General features: G+C 58.3%; 1 protein-coding gene across 1 annotated transcript in view; it reads left to right on the forward strand.

Annotated features, from left to right (window-relative positions):
• LOC127394028 (fibrillin-2-like) overlaps nucleotides 1-17,993 on the forward strand; it is a 101,371-nt gene extending 83,378 nt beyond the window's left edge. The window contains exons 40-64 of the mRNA XM_051639725.1: nucleotides 271-420; nucleotides 1,364-1,435; nucleotides 2,451-2,576; nucleotides 3,053-3,178; nucleotides 4,589-4,714; nucleotides 4,963-5,079; nucleotides 5,707-5,835; nucleotides 6,665-6,784; nucleotides 7,181-7,306; nucleotides 7,975-8,127; nucleotides 8,487-8,552; nucleotides 8,798-8,923; nucleotides 9,177-9,296; nucleotides 9,810-9,932; nucleotides 10,196-10,327; nucleotides 11,315-11,440; nucleotides 11,662-11,868; nucleotides 12,094-12,219; nucleotides 12,506-12,628; nucleotides 12,762-12,878; nucleotides 13,553-13,681; nucleotides 14,682-14,801; nucleotides 15,678-15,909; nucleotides 16,586-16,754; nucleotides 17,619-17,993. Of these exons, the coding sequence (XP_051495685.1) occupies nucleotides 271-420; nucleotides 1,364-1,435; nucleotides 2,451-2,576; nucleotides 3,053-3,178; nucleotides 4,589-4,714; nucleotides 4,963-5,079; nucleotides 5,707-5,835; nucleotides 6,665-6,784; nucleotides 7,181-7,306; nucleotides 7,975-8,127; nucleotides 8,487-8,552; nucleotides 8,798-8,923; nucleotides 9,177-9,296; nucleotides 9,810-9,932; nucleotides 10,196-10,327; nucleotides 11,315-11,440; nucleotides 11,662-11,868; nucleotides 12,094-12,219; nucleotides 12,506-12,628; nucleotides 12,762-12,878; nucleotides 13,553-13,681; nucleotides 14,682-14,801; nucleotides 15,678-15,909; nucleotides 16,586-16,754; nucleotides 17,619-17,993 (3,536 nt within the window). The remainder of the gene's footprint in view (nucleotides 1-270; nucleotides 421-1,363; nucleotides 1,436-2,450; nucleotides 2,577-3,052; nucleotides 3,179-4,588; nucleotides 4,715-4,962; nucleotides 5,080-5,706; nucleotides 5,836-6,664; nucleotides 6,785-7,180; nucleotides 7,307-7,974; nucleotides 8,128-8,486; nucleotides 8,553-8,797; nucleotides 8,924-9,176; nucleotides 9,297-9,809; nucleotides 9,933-10,195; nucleotides 10,328-11,314; nucleotides 11,441-11,661; nucleotides 11,869-12,093; nucleotides 12,220-12,505; nucleotides 12,629-12,761; nucleotides 12,879-13,552; nucleotides 13,682-14,681; nucleotides 14,802-15,677; nucleotides 15,910-16,585; nucleotides 16,755-17,618) is intronic.
• Nucleotides 17,994-20,478: the final 2,485 nt, after the last annotated feature.

The following is a 20,478-nucleotide window of genomic DNA, read 5'->3' on the forward strand; positions in this document are numbered from 1 at the left end:
ACACCCATCCCTGGGGCTGGGAACAACCATCCCTGGGGTTGGGAACACCCATCTCTGGGACTGGGAACACCCATCCCTGGGGCTGGGAACACCCATCTCTGGGACTGGGAACACCCATCCCTGGGGTTGACAGCAGCCATTCCAGGGGTTGGGAGCACCTATATTGGGGGTTGGGAGCACCCATTCCAGGGGCTGGGAGCACCCATTCCAGGGGTTGGGAGCACCCATTCCAGGGGCTGGCACAAGACCCTGCCTGGGCTGCCTTTGCAGACATGAGGAAGAGCGTGTGTTACCGCAACTACAACGACACGTGTGAGAACGAGTTGTCCTTCAACATGACCAAGAAGATGTGCTGCTGCTCCTACAACATTGGCAAGGCCTGGAACAAGCCCTGCGAGCCCTGCCCCACCCCAGCCAGCCGTGAGTCACCCTTCCTGCACGGGCAGGGACACTTCTCACCAGCCCAGGTTGCTCCAAGCCTGTGGGCAAACAGCTTCTCATGGGGTTTCCCACATGTCAGAACTTCCTGCGTGTCCCACTAGATGCCTGCACACACCCACCCTCTGTTCACCTCTGGCCCGTGGCTCTGCACAGGTCCCACACAGGAGGGCACAGGATGATGCTGTGTGTCCTTTCTAGGAGGTCCCTCCATGTCTGTGTCAACCTGCTTTGCACTGAGCTGCTTTTGGAAGGGCCAGTGTCAGGCACAGCAGGAATGTGGAGTGAGCCCAGCAAACCAGAGAATCATAGAACCCCAGAGTGGTTTGGGTGGGAAGGGACCTTAAAGGTCATTCAGTCCCAACCCCCTGCATGGGCAGGGACAGCTCCCACCAGCCCAGGTTGCTCCAAGCCCCATCCAACCTGCCCTTCAACACTGCCAGGGATGGGGCAGCCACAGCTTCCCTGGGCAGCCTGGGCCAGGCTCTCACCACCCTCACACTCCAGAATTCCCTCCTCATGTCCAACCTCAATCTCCCTCTGCCAGTTTTCATCCATCCCCCCTTGTCCTCTCCCTCCCTGCCCTTGTCCCAGGTCCCTCCCCAGCTTTCCTGGAGCCCCTTCAGGCACTGGAAGGTGCTCTAAGGTCTCCCTGGAGCCTTCTCTTCTCCAGGCTGAACACCCCAACTCTCCCAGCCTGGCTCCAGAGCAGAGCTGCTCCAGCCTTGGATCATCTCCATGGCCCTCATGGCTACCAGGGATGGAGCAGCCACAGCTTCCCTGGGCAACCTGGGCCAGGCTCTCCCCACCCTCACAAGGAAGAAGTCCCTCCTGTCAGACCCCTCACTCCAGCCATGGCCCTCATCCCTCTTGTCCCTCACCACACCCTGCTCTGCCCAGCCATGACCTTGGTGTTCCCTTCCAGCTGAGTACCAGATCCTGTGTGGGAACCAGGCCCCCGGGTTTATCATCGATATCCACACGGGAAAGCCCATTGGTGAGTAGAGCCCAGGCCCTGCAGAGCCAGCCCTGCTCCCTGCTCCTCTGCCTTCCCCCGTGGTCCTTGGGAGCTCCTGCCCTTCCCCTCCCTTGGGAGATGAAGCCCCAAGCAGAGGAGATAGAAAGGAAAGAGGTGGCAGACCTGGCTGCAAGCAGCTGGTCAAGCCTTCAAGCCTGTGTCCTGAGCAGCTGGGCTGCTTGGACCAGCCCACCTTTGCCATGTGCCTTGGTCTCTGTCCCACCTGGAGTGACAAGTGACCAGTGGGCAGGTGGCTCCAGCCCTGTGGTAGCCCTGGCACTCACACTGCCAGCAGGACACTGCTGAGAGCCAAGGGGTGTGGGTTGGGAGATGGAAAAGCAGAGGAGCTGTTGAAATTCCTGGGATTTGAGGCCTGTCTCCAGATGTTCTGCAGTCCTGAAAGGTGGACTGGCTGGTCCAACCAACAGATGAGTTAATTGTGGCTTCTCCCAGCCTTGGCAGAGGGGCCAGGGGACTGCAGAGGAAGGAGATAAGCTCATCTTCTGCTCCCAGGAAGAAAGTGCAGGGCTTCTGGTGGCTTGTGCTGGGCACAGGCAGAGATCCTGGAGCCATCTCAGTATTTCTGTGACCCCCTGGACTTCCCACTTGCAGCCTGGCCCTAGAGCCTGAGCAAATGTCCCTGTTGCTGCAGAGACACACTTGGAGGAACCAAGGTGGATGTCCTGAGTAGGATCCCTCCCAACACGTGCTGTGCAGGTCTGCCAGCAATCCCATGGCTCCCACGCCTTGTGTGGCTCTTCTGGGTCCCCACAAGAGTGTCCCTGGCCTGGCATGATCTTCAGGATCCATAACCAACCCTCCCAGATTTGCTCCACTCCTTGTCTGGTGGCCCTTTCCTGCTAGTTGTCTTTCTAGAACGAACAAGGGCAACGGTCTCCAAGCTCTGGGGTGGTGGTGGGGGGGTTCTTCCCTCCCTGCTCCCCTCCCGGGGTGCTGAGGGGTGCTGAGGGGTGCTGAGGGGTGCTGTCTGCAGATATTGATGAGTGCAGTGAGATCCCTGCCATCTGCACCAACGGGGTCTGCATCAACCAGATCGGCAGCTTCAGGTGCGAATGTCCCATCGGCTTCAGCTACAACAACATCCTGCTCATCTGTGAAGGTAACAGGAGCCTGGGGGGGGGGGATCATCTCCTCACCCCACGGGGCACCAGGGGGGGAGGGCACCACAGGGACACTCAGACCTCATCTCCTCAGCCTTCTGGAAACCATCATTTTGTGGAAATCACCGTCCAGTGGCTGGACAAAGGTCACTGATTTGACTTCCTGCCTGGTTTTCCCTTCCTGTGGTTTTTTTTTTGGGGGGGGGGGGATTTTTTTTTTGGAAAAGGTTTTAAACTGCAACTCCAGTTCATCCTTTTATGGGAAAACATTCGAAAAAGGTTGAGGACCAAACCAAGGGTTCAGATTCAGTGGAGTCCACCCAGCCCCTCTAGCCCTGCCAGGATGGTTCCCGGTGGGGTGGTTGGTACCGTGTCCAGTCCAGGTTGCTCTCCTCCTGGAGAGCTGGAGGAGGGCAGGACGGGGGGAACCTCTGCCCCTCTGCACAGCCCAGGGTCGTGTTGCTCTGCCCCACAGACATTGATGAGTGCAGCAGTGGGGAGAACCTGTGCCAGCGCAACGCCGACTGCATCAACATCCCGGGCAGCTACAGGTGCGAGTGCTCCACGGGATACAAGCTGTCACCCAGCGGAGCCTGCGTGGGTAAGAGGGGAGCTCCTGCTACCTGGTCTCCTGCCTGTTCTCCTGCCCGCCTGTTCTCCTGCCTACCTGTTCTCCTGCCTGCCTGTTCTCTTGGCTACCTGTTCTCCTGCCTGCCTGTTCTCCTGCCTGCCTGTTCTCCTGCCCACCTGTTCTCCTGCCCGCCTGTTCTCCTGCCCGCCTGTTCTCCTGCCTACCTGTTCTCCTGCCTGCCTGTTTTCTTGGCTACCTGTTCTCCTGCCTGCCTGTTTTCTTGGCTACCTGTTCTCCTGCCTACCTGTTCTCCTGCCTGCCTGTTCTCTTGGCTACCTGTTCTCCTGCCTGCCTGTTCTCCTGCCCACCTGTTCTCCTGGCTACCTGTTCTCCTGCCTGCCTGTTCTCCTGCCTGCCTGTTCTCCTGCCTACCTGTTCTGCCTGCCTGTTCTCCTGCCTGCCTGTTCTCCTGCCTACCTGTTCTGCCTGCCTGTTCTCCTGCCTGCCTGTTCTCCTGCCTGCCTGTTCTCCTGCCTGCCTGTTCTCCTGCCTGGCTGTTCTGCCTGCCTGTTCTCCTGCCTGTTCTCTTGGCTACCTGTTCTCCTGGGTACCTGTTCTCCTGGCTGCCTGTTCTCCTGGGTACCTGATTTCTTGGCTACCTGTTCTCCTGCCCGCCTGTTCTCCTGCCTACCTGGTATCTTGGCTACCTACTCTCCTTGCTCTTCCAGCCCCAAAACCACCCATGTCCTGGGCTGTGCCACCAGTTGCGTGGCCAGTAGGTCAAGGGAGGGGATTCTCCCCCTCTGCTCAGCTCTCATGAGACCCCAGCTGGAGCACTGGGTCCAGTTCTGGAGCCCCCAACATAAGAAGGACATGGAGCTCCTGAAGAGAGTCCAGAGGAGGCCACGGAGATGATCCCAGGGCTGGAGCAGCTCTGCTCTGGAGCCAGGCTGGGAGAGTTGGGGTGTTCAGCCTGGAGAAGAGAAGGCTCCAGGGAGACCTTAGAGCAGCTTCCAGTGCCTGAAGGGGCTCCAGGAAAGCTGGGGAGGGACTTGGGACAAGGGCAGGGAGGGAGAGGACAAGGGGGGATGGATGAAAACTGGCAGAGGGAGATTGAGGTGAGACATGAGGAGGGAATTCTCTATGAAGAGAACCAGAGATGTTGTGCAGTCTCCTTCTCTGGAGACATTCCCAACCCACCTGGACATGTTCCTGTGGGATCTACTGTAGGTGATCCTAATCTAGCTGGGGGGTTGGACTAGATGATCTCCAGAGGTTCCTTCCAACCCCCACCACTCTGTGAGCCTGTGACTCTGTGACCTGTCAGAAAACACAGACACTGTTCTGCTGTGCTGCTGCTCGTGGGAAGGCCTTCATGGGAGCTCTTCCCATCGGGGTCCATCCCTTCCACTCACTGGTCCCCACGTGCCTTTGTTCCAGGTCGCAACGAGTGCCAGGAGATCCCCAACGTCTGCAGCCACGGGGACTGTGTGGACACTGAGGGCAGCTACGTCTGCATCTGCCACAATGGCTTCAAGGCCACGGGGGAGCAGACCATGTGCATGGGTCAGTGTGACAGTCACAGCCCTGCCCTGCTCCACACACCACGATGGACCTGAGCTCCACCACCTCAGCTACTCCAGCACCTGCTGGGGACCTCCAAGGACAGCCAAGGGCCACAGTGTCCTCTTGATCCCAGGCTGTCCCCACAAGCCACCGGGTGTTGTGCAGCTGCCTGGAGCCTGTCTGAGCACCCAGGACAGTGGCTCTTGGCTCCCTCAGCTCCTCCAGCAGGTGTGACCTTCTCTCTGCAGATATTGATGAGTGTGACCGGCAGCCCTGTGGAAACGGGACCTGCAAGAACACCGTGGGTTCCTACAACTGCCTCTGCTTCCCTGGCTTCGAGCTGACACACAACAACGACTGCATGGGTGAGCTGCAGGGCTCCTGAGCACCCCGACTGCTGCTGGGCTCAGGGTGGGCCCCAGGAGGTGGCACACAGGGAGTCAGCTCAGGGTGTCACCTGGCTGTGGGTGTAGAAGTGACCTCGGGATGTCACCTGACTGTGGGTGTAGAAGTGATCTCAAGGTGTCACCTGGCTGTGGGTGTAGAAGTGATCTCAAGGTGTCACCTGGTGGTGGGTGTAGAAGTGACCCCTGGATGTCACCTGGCTGTGGGTGTAGAAGTGATCCCAAGGTGTCACCTGGTGGTGGGTGTAGAAGTGACCTCGGGGTGTCACCTGGTGGTGGGTGTAGAAGTGACCTTGGGGTGTCACCTGGCTGTGGGTGTAGAAGTGACCTCGGGATGTCACCTGGCTGTGGGTGTAGACGTGATCTCAAGGTGTTACCTGGTTGTGGGTGTAGAAGTGATCTCAATGTGTTACCTGGTGGTGGGTGTAGAAGTGATCTCAAGGTGTCACCTGGTGGTGGGTGTAGAAGTGACCCCTGGATGTCACCTGGTGGTGTCTGTAGGTGTCAGGTGGGGGGCTGGCCGGGGTGTCTTGCTGACACTCTCCCCTCTGCATCTCTCCCCCCTTGGCCTTGTCCTCTCCCCCGCAGACGTTGACGAGTGCTCGTCCCTGGTGGGGCAGGTGTGTCGGAACGGCCAGTGCATCAACAGCGTCGGCTCCTTCCAGTGCCTGTGCCAGGAGGGCTATGACCGGACCCCCGACGGGAAGAACTGTGTGGGTGAGTGTCCAGGCACAGCCTGACCCTTCTGGGTGGCTTCAGCTGGGTGTTGGCACAGCTGGCACCGAGCAGTGCTGGGAGACACGGTGCTCCAAGCTGGTCCAGCAGAGCAGGGGACTCTCCAGAACTGCTCACAAAGCTCCACGTGCTCTGGAGCCAAAGCCTGGTCATTTGGTGAGACATGAGGAGGGAATTCTGGAGTGTGAGGGTGGTGAGAGCCTGGCCCAGGTTGCCCAGGGAAGCTGTGGCTGCCCCATCCCTGGCAGTGTTGAAGGGCAGGTTGGATGGGGCTTGGAGCAGCCTGGGCTGGTGGGAGGTGTCCCTGCCCATGCAGGGGGGGTTGGATCTAGATGATCTTCAAGGTCCTTTCCAACCCAAACCATTCTAGGATTCTGTGTTAGGATTCTATGATTTGAGTGCCCAGGGGGAGCTGGGCTGGGCCCCATCTCCCTTCCAGCAACACAGGGAACAGTCAGTCCTGTCCCTTTCCACTGCTGCAGGCAGTGAGGAGGACACTGTCCTGTCCATGTCCCCAGAGCTGTGCCAGGGCTGCCTGGGGAGCCCCCTCAGGCAGGGGCTGTGAGGGCAAACAGGCACATTTTACCCCATTTACTCGCATGACTCTGACTTGGGCAGTGCCAGGTCCTGCAAGGCTGTCTGTGTCCCCAGGGTGCACCAGGCAGAACATCCTGGGAGATGCCTTCTTGTTTCCTTAGCACCTTTTCGGGCAGAGCAGGGTGCAGCTGCCTGGCTGCTGCAAGGTTCCCTGCACCCAAGTCCTTCGAGGTGAGCACAGACAGGGTCACTGGTTCTTTTCCCTCCTCTGCAGACATCAACGAGTGTGTGAGCCTGCCTGGGACCTGCTCCCCAGGGACCTGCCAGAACCTGGAGGGCTCCTTCCGCTGCATCTGCCCCCCTGGCTACGAGGTGCAGAACGACAACTGCATTGGTAATGTTGCCTCTCCACCTCCTCCATTCCCAGCACAGCACCTTGGGGCACCTTGGGAAGTTCCCAGCCCAGCACGTGGGCACCTCTGGCCATTCCCAGCACAACCCTATGCTTCCTAAGGGAGTCTGGGACATGTATCACCAACCCCAGGTATCTTCTGGAAAGCAATTGGACACCAGGCAGGGCAAGACCTGCTCCCGTGATGGAGCAGGTTCCATGGTTTTGCTCTGCCCCTTCATTGTCCCACTTGCCCTGAGGGTGGCTGAAGGGTTGGAGCTGGGGTGATGGTTCTGCAGGCATCAGAGCTCCCCAGACATCACAGCCTCCCCTGGTCTTCATGCAATGAGGAAAGGAGTGAGCTTTGGCTGCTCTCTAACCTGTCCCTGGTGCTCCCAGATATCAACGAGTGTGAAGAGGAGCCCAACATCTGCCTCTTTGGGACGTGCACCAATACCCCTGGCAGCTTCCAGTGTGTGTGTCCTCCAGGCTTTGTCCTCTCTGACAACGGCCGGCGCTGCTTTGGTGAGTGCAGCTCCTGGGGGTGGGCAGGGAGGAGAACCCTCCTGGGTGTCCACCACGGCCTGGGAATAAACTTCTCAAGCCAGATGAAATCCAAAGAAGGACAGTGGAGCTGGGGAAGGGGCTGGAGCCCAAGTCTTGGGAGGAGCAGCTGAGGGAGCTGAGGATGTTCAGCCTGGAGAACCAGGAGGCTGAGGGGGGAGACCTGGCTCTGCAACTGCCTGAGAGGAGGATGGAGCCAGGGGGGGTGGGTCTCTTCTCCTAAGGAACAAGTGACAGGACAAGAGGAAACAGCCTCAGGTTGTGCCAGGGGAGGATTAGGTTGGATCTTGGGAACAATTTCTTCCCCCAAAGGGTTGTCAGGCCCTGGCCCAGGCTGCCCAGGGCAGGGGTGGAGTCCCCATCCCTGGAGGGATTTCCAAGCCCTGTAGATGTGGTGCTGAGGGACATGGTCAGTGGTGGCCTTGGCAGGGCTGGGTGAATCGTTGGACTCCATGATCTCAAAGGTCTTTTCCAACCAAAATGATTCAACGATTCACTAATTTCCTCTGCCCTGTGCACGCCCTGATCTGGCTGGAGATGTCCCTGCTCGCTGCAGGAGGGTTGCTCTAGATGGCCTTTAAAGGTGCCTTCCCACTCCACCCATTCCATGGTTCTCTTTCCTCCTCCAGATACTCGCCAGAGCTTCTGCTTCACCCGCTTTGACAACGGGAAGTGCTCTGTGCCCAAGGCCTTCAACACCACCAAGGCTCGGTGCTGCTGCAGCAAGATGCCAGGAGAAGGCTGGGGAGACCCCTGTGAGCTGTGCCCTCAGGAGGGGAATGGTAGGTGTTCTGGGACTCAGCTCCACGGGGGAGATGGCTGAGGGGGTCTCCAACCAGCACAGGTCAGGCAAGACAACAAGCAAGACAAGCTGGGCTCCAATATTCCTTGGATCTCCAGCAACCACAGTCAGGCTCTTGGGAACTGGATTGGTTTTTCTGCTTTGGATCTGCTCTTGGTTCCCTGCAGGGCTTTAGATAAGCCAAAAGCACCTCAGTGCCTCCAGATCCAAGGTCTTCCAACCAGCCAGGGTTTCGTGGCCTCCCAAGTTCTGTCATGCCTTAGAAGCCACCAGAGCACACTTCAGCTTCTGGAAGTGGACACACTTGTAAGCATATCTCACTTCTCTGCTTTCTTCCAGTTGCCTTCCAGGAGCTGTGTCCATATGGCCATGGAGCCATCCCAGGCCCAGGTGACACCCGAGAAGGTAAGGTCTGATCTTGGGGTGTGGAGAAGTTTGTCCTCTAGGAGCAGCCAAACCCAGGCTATCTGGATCCCAGTGGCAAGAAGGGGGGGATGGAGGACTGGGTGCCCTCCCAAGCTCATGGGCTCTGGTGGCTCACCAAAGATTCATCTCCCAGCTCTGGAGAGGAAGTATCCTGGGACTGTAGGATCCAGGAGTCTCTGGCTAGGTGCTCAGGGGAGGTGTCAGTGCCTGGGTTTCCCTTCTAGATGTGAATGAGTGCTCAGAGAACCTGGGTGTCTGCATCAACGGGGCCTGCATCAACACCGACGGCTCCTTCCGCTGCGAGTGCCCCTTTGGGTACAACCTGGACTACACAGGAGTCAACTGCGTGGGTAAGGAGCTGGTGGGACCAGCTGCTCCTCTGCCTTTCCTCCTCCTCCTCCTCCTCCTCAGGGCATTGGCTGGCAGCACGTGTTGGGTGCTTGTGTGGAGAGAAGGGACTTTGCTTCTCCCCTGCCCCTTTGCTCTTTCCCCTGTGGCTCCTGGCTTGGCTGGGTTTGTTGGAATGCTTGAGCTGCAAGGAGACACCAGCCTGCACCTTTCCTGCCCACCTCGTCCACCTAACGTGGTCCCAACCTCCTCCAGATACCGACGAGTGCTCCATTGGCAACCCCTGTGGGAATGGCACCTGCACCAACGTGGTGGGAGGCTTCGAGTGCGCCTGCGACGAGGGCTTCGAGCCTGGGCCCATGATGACCTGTGAAGGTAACACTGCTGGGGGACAGTCCCTGCACCCCCGTGCTGTGCCGGGCCATGGCTGTCACCCCACTGGGTCACTGCCTGGGTCAGTCTCTGCTGGACAGTGCAGAGAAGCTGGCTGGGGCTCATCTCCACACCAGCGTGCACACCAGTGCTGGTCCCCTGCGGCTTCCCCCAAGGCTGGAGCCCAGGAGGTGGTCTGGAGACACAGGGACAGGAGTTGGACTCGATGATCCTGATGGGTCCCTTCCAACTCGGCATGGTCTATGATTCTGTGAGACCTGTCTAAATGCAGGAGCTGGCTCCCCAGGGAGCCAGGACCCCATCCCCATCAAACCCATCAAAGGTGCCTTCCCCTCTGCCACCAGAGACCATGACAGGAAGCCTTGGTGGGACAAAGTTCTCATGAGATGAAGGGGAGGGGGACAGTCTGTCCAGGGGGGGTCCCCTGCCACCAGTACTGCCCAGCTGACTGTGCTGGGAGCAGGGTCGAGCTCTCCCCTCTCTCCTGCCTCCCAGACATCAACGAGTGCTCCTTGAACCCCCTGCTCTGCGCCTTCCGCTGCATCAACACCTTCGGCTCCTACGAGTGCACCTGCCCCTCTGGGTACGCCCTGCGAGAAGACAGGAGGATGTGCAGAGGTAACAGCCCCTCCTGCACCCATCAGGGGAGCACCCACGCCCTCCCCAGCCCCTGCACGGGCTCTGGTGCTGCACAGAGAAGGCAGAACATCCAGGCTGGCACCTCTTGTGCTCACCCACCCTGGTGTCCGTGCTGTGTTGCCAGCCAGCCCGGACCAAGGCAGGGGGCTTGGTGGGATGGTGCAGATGTGAGCACCCAGTCGTCCTCAGAGTGCTGCAGAGCTGGCAGGTGGGACGTGGTCTCATCAGGTTCTCTGTTGCAGACCTGGATGAGTGTGCAGAGGGGCTGCACGACTGTGAGTCTCGAGGGATGCTGTGCAAGAACCTCATCGGCACCTTCATGTGCATCTGCCCACCAGGAATGCAGCGCAGGCCCGATGGAGAAGGTTGCACAGGTACCAGGGGCCAGGCTGGGAGGGGGTCCCACTGGGGCTGGAGACCATCCTCTTCCAGGCATTGTCCATGTAGCTTTATTTCTTGTCCTTCTGACAAAACAGCTTCTCGTGGGGTTTCCCACATGTCAGAACTTCCTGCATGTCCCACTAGATGCCTGCACAAACCCACCCTCTGTTCACCTCTGGCCCGTGGCTCTGCACAGGTCCCACACAGGAGGGCACAGGATGATGCTGTGTGTCCTTTCTAGGAGGTCCCTCCATGTCTGTGTCAACCTGCTTTGCACTGAGCTGCTTTTGGAAGGGCCAGTGTTGGGCACAGCAGGAATGTGGAGTGAGCCCAGCAAACCAGAGAATCATAGAACCCCAGAGTGGTTTGGGTCGGAAGGGACCTTAAAGGTCATTCAGTCCCAACCCCCTGCATGGGCAGGGACACCTCCCACCAGCCCAGGTTGCTCCAAGCCCCATCCAACCTGCCCTTCAACACTGCCAGGGATGGGGCAGCCACAGCTTCCCTGGGCAACCTGGGCCAGGCTCTCCCCACCCTCACACTCCAGAATTCCCTCCTCATGTCTCCCCTCAATCTCCCTCTTCCAGTTTTCATCCCTCCCCCCTTGTCCTCTCCCTCCCTGCCCTTGTCCCAAGTCCCTCCCCAGCTTTCCTGGAGCCCCTTCAGGCCCTGGAAGCTGCTCTAAGGTCTCCCTGGAGCCTTCTCTTCTCCAGGCTGAACACCCCAACTCTCCCAGCCTGTCTCCAGAGCAGAGCTGCTCCAGCCTTGGATCATCTCCATGGCCCTCATGGCTGGATCCTCAGTCACCCTACTCTGCATGAGGTCCTGGGCGAGTGGCTGTGCTTCTCAACAGCCTAAGGACGTGGAGATGGTCCTCAAGTCCTAGCTGAGGACATTTCATACTGAGGGCTAGCGTGGGGATTCATAGAAAGCTGAGATCTGTCCTCAACCACATCTCTTGGTGGCTCCTTCCTTCCTAGATGAGAACGAGTGTCGCACCAAGCCCGGGATCTGCCCCAACGGCCGCTGCGTCAACACGGTCGGGAGCTACCGCTGCGACTGCAACGAGGGCTTTGAAGTCAGCCCCTCTGGCACGGAGTGTATTGGTAAGTCCTGAGCCCTGGGAGGGTCTTGAGCAGCTTCTCTTTAATCACCGATGATGCTTCTCAGGCTTCCTGAGAAGGTTGTTGGGGCGTCTCCTTTAGCGTCATCCAAACTGCGCTACCTTCCGGGCTGGAGCTGGGACAGCCTGAAGAAGCTGCTCGGTTGTCCCTAGTGCTGACACTGACTCAGGTCCTGACCTCGTCTCCCTATTCCCTCTTCCCAGACACCCGCCAGGGGTTCTGCTTCACCGAAGTGCTGCAGACCATGTGCCAGATGTCCTCCACCAACCGCAACCTGGTCACCAAATCCGAGTGCTGCTGCAACAGCGGGCGCAGCTGGGGCCCCCAGTGCGAGCTCTGCCCCCTGCCCGGCACCGCCCAGTACAAGAAGATGTGTCCTCATGGGCCAGGGTACTCCACAGATGGGAGAGGTGAGCTGGGCAGGGCAGGGAAGAGGAAGCAGAGATGTGTTCTGCTCGGATGCTTCTGAGCAGAATTCCCCTGGGAAGCGGTTGGGCCAGACCCACGCGGTGACCAGATGCCCCCGCAAGGTTACTTTGCAGCTCTTTGGATGTCCCTGGTGTCCCAGCAGGGGCACAGGGACGTGGGGACGGGGGCAGCAGTGGCACTGATGGCTCCTTCTCTCCCTCCCACAGACATCGATGAGTGCAAGGTCCTGCCCAACCTCTGCAGGAACGGGCAGTGCATCAACAGCATCGGCTCCTTCCGCTGCCACTGCCGCCTGGGCTACACGGCCGAGATCACCGGCACCGCCTGCGTGGGTGAGGACAGAAGGAGGGAGGGGGAGACCCCAGCTCCAGACAGACCTGGCCAGGCTTCCATCCCTGCTTTGAAGCAGGAGGAGAGTCCTCTAACCCCCCTCCCGGGACCTGCCCCCCTGGCCAGACTCTCCGTAGCTCTGGAGGCTTTGCCCATGGTCTGCTATGAAGATGGACCGAGGGAGCTGGGTCTGAGGAGTATTGAGGAGCCCTTTGGTCCATGGGGTGGTGGGACTCAGTCCAGCAGCACACCCTCTGAATGCTGATGTGTCTCATCTCTCGAGTTTAGACCTGGATGAGTGCAACCAGTCCCCCAAGCCATGTAACTTCATCTGCAAGAACACAGAAGGCAGCTACCAGTGCTCCTGCCCCCGAGGCTACGTTCTGCAAGAAGATGGGAAGATCTGCAAAGGTATTCACCAAGGAGAAGGCAGAGGAGACCCTGCCCCATCTCTCTCCCCCCACATCTAGGTGTCCCAAACTCAGACCACAAAGATATCTCAGTAGGATCCATGAGACACGTGGTCTTGTCCCTGTTGCTTTAGATTTGGATGAATGTTCCACCAAGCAGCACAACTGCCAGTTCCTCTGTGTGAACGTTATTGGAGGGTTCAACTGCAAATGTCCCCCAGGCTTCACTCAGCACCACTCGTCCTGCATTGGTGAGTAGAGATGTTCCCTGAGCAGCACCAACAAGGTCCTGGGCTGAGTTTGGAGCCATGGGGAGTCTTTCCAGCCCCCCCAGCTCTGACCCTAGAGCGTTGCCCCTCTCCAGTTGGCCTGGGCTTCTGTTCAGGGCAAGGGAGCTGGGGAAGAGGCTGGAGCCCAAGTCTTGGGAGGAGCAGCTGAGGGAGCTGGGGGTTCAGCCTGGAGAAAAGGAGGCTCAGGGGAGACCTTCTGGCTCTGCAACTGCCTGAGAGGAGGTTGGAGCCAGGGGGGTCGGTCTCTGCTCCCAGGGAACAAGTGATGGGACCAGAGGAAATGGCCTCAAGGTGCCCAAGGGAGGTTGAGATTGGATATTAGAAGAAACTTCCTCCCTGAAAGGGCTCTCAAACCCTGGCCCAGGGAGGTGGTGGAATCCCCACCCCTGGAGGTGTTTCCAAGCCCTGGAGATGTGGTGCTGAGGGACATGGGTCAGCACAGGACTGGGTGGAGTTGGGTTAGTGCTTGGGATCGATGTTCTGAAAGGTCTTTTCCAACCAGAACAACTCTGAGCTTCTGTGACCTGCCTGGTCTGTCTGCTCTCAGCCAGGGCTGAGCTCCAGGCTTGAGGGAGCTGCAGAGCTTCCACACATCCTTGGGGATGGACTTCCAAGCAGCCACTGGTGTTTTGCAGACAATAATGAGTGCACAGCTCAGCCCTCCCTGTGCGGAGCCAAAGGACAGTGTCTGAACACCCCAGGCAGCTACAACTGCGAGTGTCAGAAAGGATTCTCCCTCGACAGCTCTGGTGTCAACTGTGAAGGTGGGTCTGGGGCTCTGGGGCTTTGACAGGCACGTGTTCCAGGTGGAAGATCTCCACGTTCACTCACAGTCTCTAAGGCAGCTCAGTCCAGCCAAGAAGGGACTGATCCTCCCTGGGGAGGCCCACATGGGAAGCCCTGGTGCACAGGAGAGGTCAGTGCCTGACCTGCCTGGAGAAACTCTGGCTCTTGGACAAGTAGATGGAGGTCTTGGTGCTGCAACCATAGCAGCCAAAGGTGGGGAAGGAATGGGCCTGTGTCTCCTCAGGAGAGATCTCATGCTGGCCAAACCCCACTAAAGAAAAGCCTGAAGTAGGTGAGATCTGGTAATGGTCTGGGGCAGGTGGTTAAGAGAAGAAGTTTGGAGAAAAAGTCTTATGAGGAGCAGCTGAGGGAACTGGGATTGTTCAGCCTGGTGAAGAGGAGGCTGAGGGGAGACCTTCTGGCTCTGCAACTGCCTGAGAGGAGGTTGGAGCAAGGGGGGTCAGTCCCTTCTCCCAAGGAACAAGCGACAGAACCAGAGGCAACAGCCTCAGGTTGCCCAGGGGAGGTCTAGGTTGGATATTAGGAGAAACTTCTTCCCTGGAAGGGCTCTCAAGCCCTGGCCCAGGCTGCCCAGGGAGGTGGTGGAACCCCCACCCCTGGAGGTGTTCAAAAAACACAGAGACGTGGCACTTCAGGACATGGTTTAGTGGGCATGGTGGTGTTGGGTTGGTGGTTGGACTTGATGATCTTAGAGGTCTTTTCCAACCTTGATGATGGGATGATTCTGTGACCTTACAGCAAAAGCCATCCCAGCAGGGGCTGCAAGAGGTGCATGGGGGCCTTGGCTGTTCTTCAAATCCAAGCTGCAGAGACATAATTAGGCAGAAGAACCACCCACCCAACCCCATGAGCACCCTCAAGGCTGCTGCCTGCCAGGCAGGTGGGCCCTGTGCAGCCAGCCCTGCCTGCAGGACAGGGAGAGGTTGTCTCACCACCTTCTGTCTTCCCTTGCTGCAGATGTGGACGAGTGTGATGGAAACCACCGGTGCCAGCACGGCTGCCAGAACGTGCTGGGGGGCTACAGATGTGGGTGCCCCCAGGGCTACGTGCAGCACTACCAGTGGAACCAGTGTGTGGGTGAGTGGGGGACAGGGACAGGGGATGGCCAAGCCCTGAGTCCTTCTCCGGACACCCCTGGTCATCTCTGGACACTGGATTCTGGGTTCATCTCTGCCAATGAAATGGAGCCAGTCCAGAGGAGGCCACGGAGGTGATCCAAGGGCTGGAGCAGCTCTGCTGTGGAACCAGGCTGGGAGAGTTGGGGTGTTCAGCCTGGAGAAGAGAAGGCTCCAGGGAGACCTTAGAGCAGCTTCCAGTGCCTGAAGGGGCTCCAGGAAAGCTGGGGAGGGACTTGGGACAAGGGCAGGGAGGGAGAGGACAAGGGGGGATGGATGAAAACTGGCAGAGGGAGATTGAGGTGAGACATGAGGAGGGAATTCTGGAGTGTGAGGGTGGGGAGAGCCTGGCCCAGGTTGCCCAGGGAAGCTGTGGCTGCCCCATCCCTGGCAGTGTTGAAGGGCAGGTTGGATGGGGCTTGGAGCAGCCTGGGCTGGTGGGAGGTGTCCCTGCCCATGCAGGGGGGTTGGGACTGGATGATCTTTCAGGTCCCTTCCAACCCAAACCAGTCTGGGGTTCTATGAAACCCATCAGAGTTTCCCTCCTGCCCCAGGGACGGGTGGTGCCCAGAGCCCTGTCCTGGTCCTGCCCCAGGTTCTCCCTGCCCCAGGGGCTCCCAGGAGCTGTTCTGCAGAGGGCTGAGCTCCTGCTGCTCCTGATGCCAACAGCTCCCTGCGTTGCAGGAGGAGAAAAAAATTCCAGGGCCCTGCAGGGCTGAAGTGCCCCTGGGCAGGTGCTGGAGCTTGGAGGTGGTTCCTTGGGCTGGGGGGGGGTTGGGAAGCCCCCGGAGCTCCTTCCTGCTCCACATCTGACCAGTTCTGCTCTTCTTGGGTACAGATGAAAACGAGTGCTCCAGCCCCACCGCCTGTGGCTCTGCCTCCTGCTACAACACCCTGGGGAGTTTCAAGTGTGTTTGTCCTTCTGGCTTCGACTTTGACCAGACCTTTGGGGGGTGTCAGGACGTGGACGAGTGCTCGGCCGGCGGCAGCCCCTGCAGCTACGGCTGCTCCAACACGGATGGGGGCTACCTCTGTGGATGTCCTGGAGGCTACTTCCGAGCAGGACAAGGGTAAGAGGGCAGCCAGCAGGTTGTCCCCAGGCCCTTGTACCTTCCTGGGGGATACTGGCTGGCTGTGGTGCCCCCAGAAATGCTCCAGGCTTCATGCTCGCTGCCACCCATCTGAAGGAGCCCCAGGAGCTCCCATTCCCGTGGGAGTCCCATGGGCTGCTCCTTGCCAGACTGTTCCTCACCCAGCACAAGATCCTCATCTTAATGCCCATCTCCTCTTCCACTTCCAATGGTCAAGTGCAGCTGCTGGCACTGAGCAGATGCTCTTGCAGGTCCAGCTAGTCCAGAGTGCAGACAGATTCAACCTACCCATCTTGTTTAGGTGTCCCTCAGGCAGGTCCTGTGTACAAGCCACTCTGTACAAGCCATGCCCTGTCCCCAGGGATGGTCCTCCATGTGTTCCTGGGTGCCACCTGGAGAACATGCCATGCCCTGTCCCCAGGGATGGTCCTCCATGTGTTTTTGGGTGCCACCTGGAGAACCTGCCGTGCCCTGTCCCCAGGGATGGTCCTCCATGTGTTTTTGGGTGCCACCTGGAGAACCTGCCGTGCCCTGTCCCCAGGGATGGTCCTCCATGTGTTCCTGGGTGCCACCTGGAGAACCTGCCAGGGCAACGGTGAGATTCCCTTCTCGAAGCAGGAATCTGAGATGGGTCTCTCTGCTCTTCTGCCACCAGACACTGTATTTCTGGCTTGGGTTTCGGGAAAGGTTCCTACCTTCCTGCCCCTCAGGAGGAGGATGAAGACAACCTGCTGTCCCCCGAGACCTGCTACGAGTGCAAGATAAATGGCTACCCCAAGAGGGGTCGGCAGCGACGCAGCGTCAATGGCACCGAGAAGCACCAGGTAAGGACTCCATGGTCTCCTGGTTGGGGTGGGGCAAGGCCAGAGCTGGGTCCCGTGGGTGCTGGAGTGGGTCCCATGCAACGTGCCCCCAACCTGTGGGGCTGCCTCAGACAGCAGCTCTGCCCCTGCCCGTGCTGGGTGCTTGGGTGTTGGTGGCACCGAGTCCAGCAGTCCTGCAGGAATGGAAGGTGGTCTTTCACAAATACCTTAGAGGAGATCAGGGCAACCTGAAGTGACACCCGCTGAGGTGGGTTGGCCACAAATGGCTGGAGATGCGTGGGACCAAGAACAGAGGTTTCCTTGCAAGGGGAACTGGTGGGGGAGCAGGTCCCACAGGGGATGTCAGCACTCACTGTCTGACTGCAGACAAGACCTGGGGCTACAAGTACAGGTTCTTCCTTGGAGGGAAGTTCTGGCCTCTGTCCAAGGCTCCCCCAAGAAGTTTAAAAGCTTGGACAGGACAGACTGGGTTGGGAAGTCATTATGGGCCCTTCAACCTTGGGAGAAAAGTGTCCATGAATGTATTGGTCCCTGCTGCTGGGGGCTGGGTACTGGCTGCTGGAGTCTGAGACACAAAGAGGTCTGGAGATGTTCAAAAAAGGGGTAGACGTGGTGTTGCATAGGATGGTTTAGTGGTTAGGGTTTGTGGGCTGGGTGGTTGGACTTGATGATCTTGAAGGTCTTTTCCAACCTTGGCAATTCTATGAGGGTACTAAGACACCCCAAGGACCATAGAAGTCACACCCACTTCTCAGAGCTGGTTTTGGGATTGACCCATGGGGCACACCTCCTCTAAATTAAGTTCTCCTTCACCCAGCCATGAGCTGGTACCTGTCACACTAACCCCCCTGCTTCCTTCCCAAGGACCACGCTGTGAACTTGGCCAGCATGGACGTGGACGCTCCTCTGTCCATGACCCTGAACCTCTCCGACCTGGCTCACAAGGAGCACATCCTGGAGCTCCTGCCAGCTGTGGAACCCCTGGAGAACCGTGTCAGGTACCTGATCTCCCAGGGGAATGAGGAGGGCTACTTCCAGATCCACCAGAAGGAGGGGCTCAGCTACCTGCACCTGGGCCGCAAGCGGGTCCTGCCGGGCACCTACCGGCTGGAGATCGTCAGCGTGTCCCTCTTCCGAAAGAGGGAACTGCAGAAACTGGAGGCCAAGAACCACCTCAACTACTTAGCAGGGGAGCTGGGCCAAGCACTGAGGATGAAGCTCCAGCTCCAGCTCTACTAACAGCCGTGAGACCCACCCACCCAACCGACAGTCGAGTCCTTTCGCCAGCCACCCCTGGAAACAGCTGCCTCTCCTCTCGCTGCACCCCCTGCCACCACCTCCCCCTCTGCTGGGAAGTGTCCCTCTGGGCTCAGCACCACCCCCCCCCCACCCCTTCCCTTGGCCACGCAGGGTTGCTCAGCTTCCTGGGGTGCTGGAGTCGAAGCCACACCACGAAGGAGCTGATGGAAGCTTCACCCAAGGGTCCAGCCTTGCTCAGCTCAGCTCCCGTCTCCTTCAGCCAAGACGCTGTTGGTCCCGGCTGGCACGGGCAGCACCACGGGGAAGCTGCTCATCCTCCACGGGCACAGGCCACACACCACCCCACGGCCCAGGAAGTGTGAAGGGGACCAAGGGAGCAGCTGTGGAAGCAGCACAGCGTGGTGTGAAGAGCGTTGCCCAAACCTTCTTCTGCCTCTTCTGCTCCTGGCGGTGCTGCAGGAACCATCCCACACCCAGCCGGGCTGTGCTCTGTCTCTCTCTGTCCTCTCCACGTCCTCTGGTCCTTTGCAGGCTCCTCTGGCAAACAGAAAAGGTCACCTCTGAGTCCAGGGGCAGGTCAGGTTGCCAACCTCACACCACCAAGCAGCCAGGCCACGGGACCACGAGGCTCCTGTAGGCAACCTGGGGCTTTCCCACACGCATCTTCTCCAAAGACTTAGAGCTGGAAAAGCTTTTCCAGAGCTCCAGCAGATCCAGGGGATGATGTGTCCTCCTCTGCATGAGGAGGAGCTCTGGGGAAAGGCAGATACCTGCATTGCTGGCTGTGATGGGCCAAAACTAAGCTGGCAGGGAGGAAAAGATCTGGTGGGAGAGCATCTGGATGCTCCCCACGGCAGAGGGGGTGGAGGGCTTGGCAGGGACACAGGTGACACGCTGCAGGGACAGGTTTGCTGGCCACCACCCCGTGGCAGCCTTGGAAAAACCTGGGCAGGGCTTCCCACCAGCAGGAGCAAGAGATGGGAATGGAGGGGGGAGGTCTCTGCAGCCTGGCAGGAAGGAAGAGGCAGGAACAACCAGAGCTCCATTCTACAAACTGTCCTTGAGTCCCAGCCCCTCCTGGCCAGGTGATTCCAGGGACTTCTGGCCCAAAATCCCCCCCCCCCCCAAAACCAGGAGAACTTCCAGGAACAGGGGCTACAAGTCAACCCCCATCTGGTTCTCCCAGCCACCTTGCTCAGTCCAAGGGGAACAACCAAGCTGGACAATCTCTGGTTCATGCAGACAAACCCGATGCACTAAAAAATAAAAGAGTCTGGAAAAGATGGATCCAATGACCTGAGGCTTCAGGCACCCAGACCCTTCTGTCCAGGTGGCCTTTCTTTCCTCCTCCCTCCAACCTGTCCTTCCCAACAACCCATCTCTCCCCCCCCCTCCAGAAAAAAACAAACCAACCCCACCACCCCCTACTTTTGCATGAAGTTCTCCACCCACCCTGACCATCACCAGGGTGCTCTGTCCCTGGGGGGGGGGGAAGGGGAAACCCACCCCCCACCTCCCTTCCCAACCCATTCCCAGCTGCTCCCAGCAGCTGGGAGCTGGTGCTGGAATTGAATCATGCACTGTACCCATCCACCCTCATCTTCATCTGCAACCACCACCTTTTTGCTTGTTGTTGTGAGGAGTGCATGGCCCTGTAGCTTTTTATTTCATGGTGGGGGGGGCTCATTTTTGGTTTGTTTTATTCTGGGGGGGAAAGGGTTTGATTATTTTCCTGCCTCGTCGCCACCACGGGGTGGTGGGGGGGGGAAGTGGTTGTGTTGATTTTGGGGGGTTTTTTTCACTGTATTTGGGCTCGTGTCAAACTTGAAAACTCCTTTTGTGTGTTTTTTTTTTCATCACGCAGCTCCAGGCTCTGGATTTATTTTTGCAAGAGGCCCCAGAGTTTGTGACAAGGATGGGTGGCCTGATGTTTGGGGGGGGGGTGGGGGGGTTTTGCTTTTGTTGTTGTTTTGGGTTGTTTGGTTTTGGTTTGTTTTTTTGTTTTGGTTTTTTTTTTAATTATTATTATTATTAATTATTATTATTTGGGTTTGGTTTTTCCAACAGGTGCTCTCGTTTCATTTGTTGTTTGTTTTGTTGGTTCCTTTCCCAAACAAACCACATTCATCCAGAGAGAGGAGCAGGGATGGGGTTTGTGTGTGTGTGTTGAGCCAGAAGTCTCAAAATAAAACCCCAACAACTCCAGGTTTTCCTTCATTCCTCTCTGGTGAGGGTTGTTGGGGTTGGGGGTTTTTTTGTGTATTATTGACATTTCTTGCTGGTTGTTTGGTTGTATTTTTTTTTGGGGGGGGGGGGGGCGTGGAGAGCATTGAAACCCCCTCCCCTGTGCCCCCCCCCCCCCCACTTTGTCCCACACAGAGAGGTGGCTCTTTGTGGAATTCCTATTTTATTTTTTGGTTTTGTATCAGAAGCAGCAGCAACAATAAAATTATTTTGGGTTAGT

This window comes from Apus apus, chromosome 24 (genome assembly GCF_020740795.1).
Source record: "Apus apus isolate bApuApu2 chromosome 24, bApuApu2.pri.cur, whole genome shotgun sequence".
Classification (NCBI taxonomy): Eukaryota; Metazoa; Chordata; class Aves; order Apodiformes; family Apodidae; genus Apus; species Apus apus.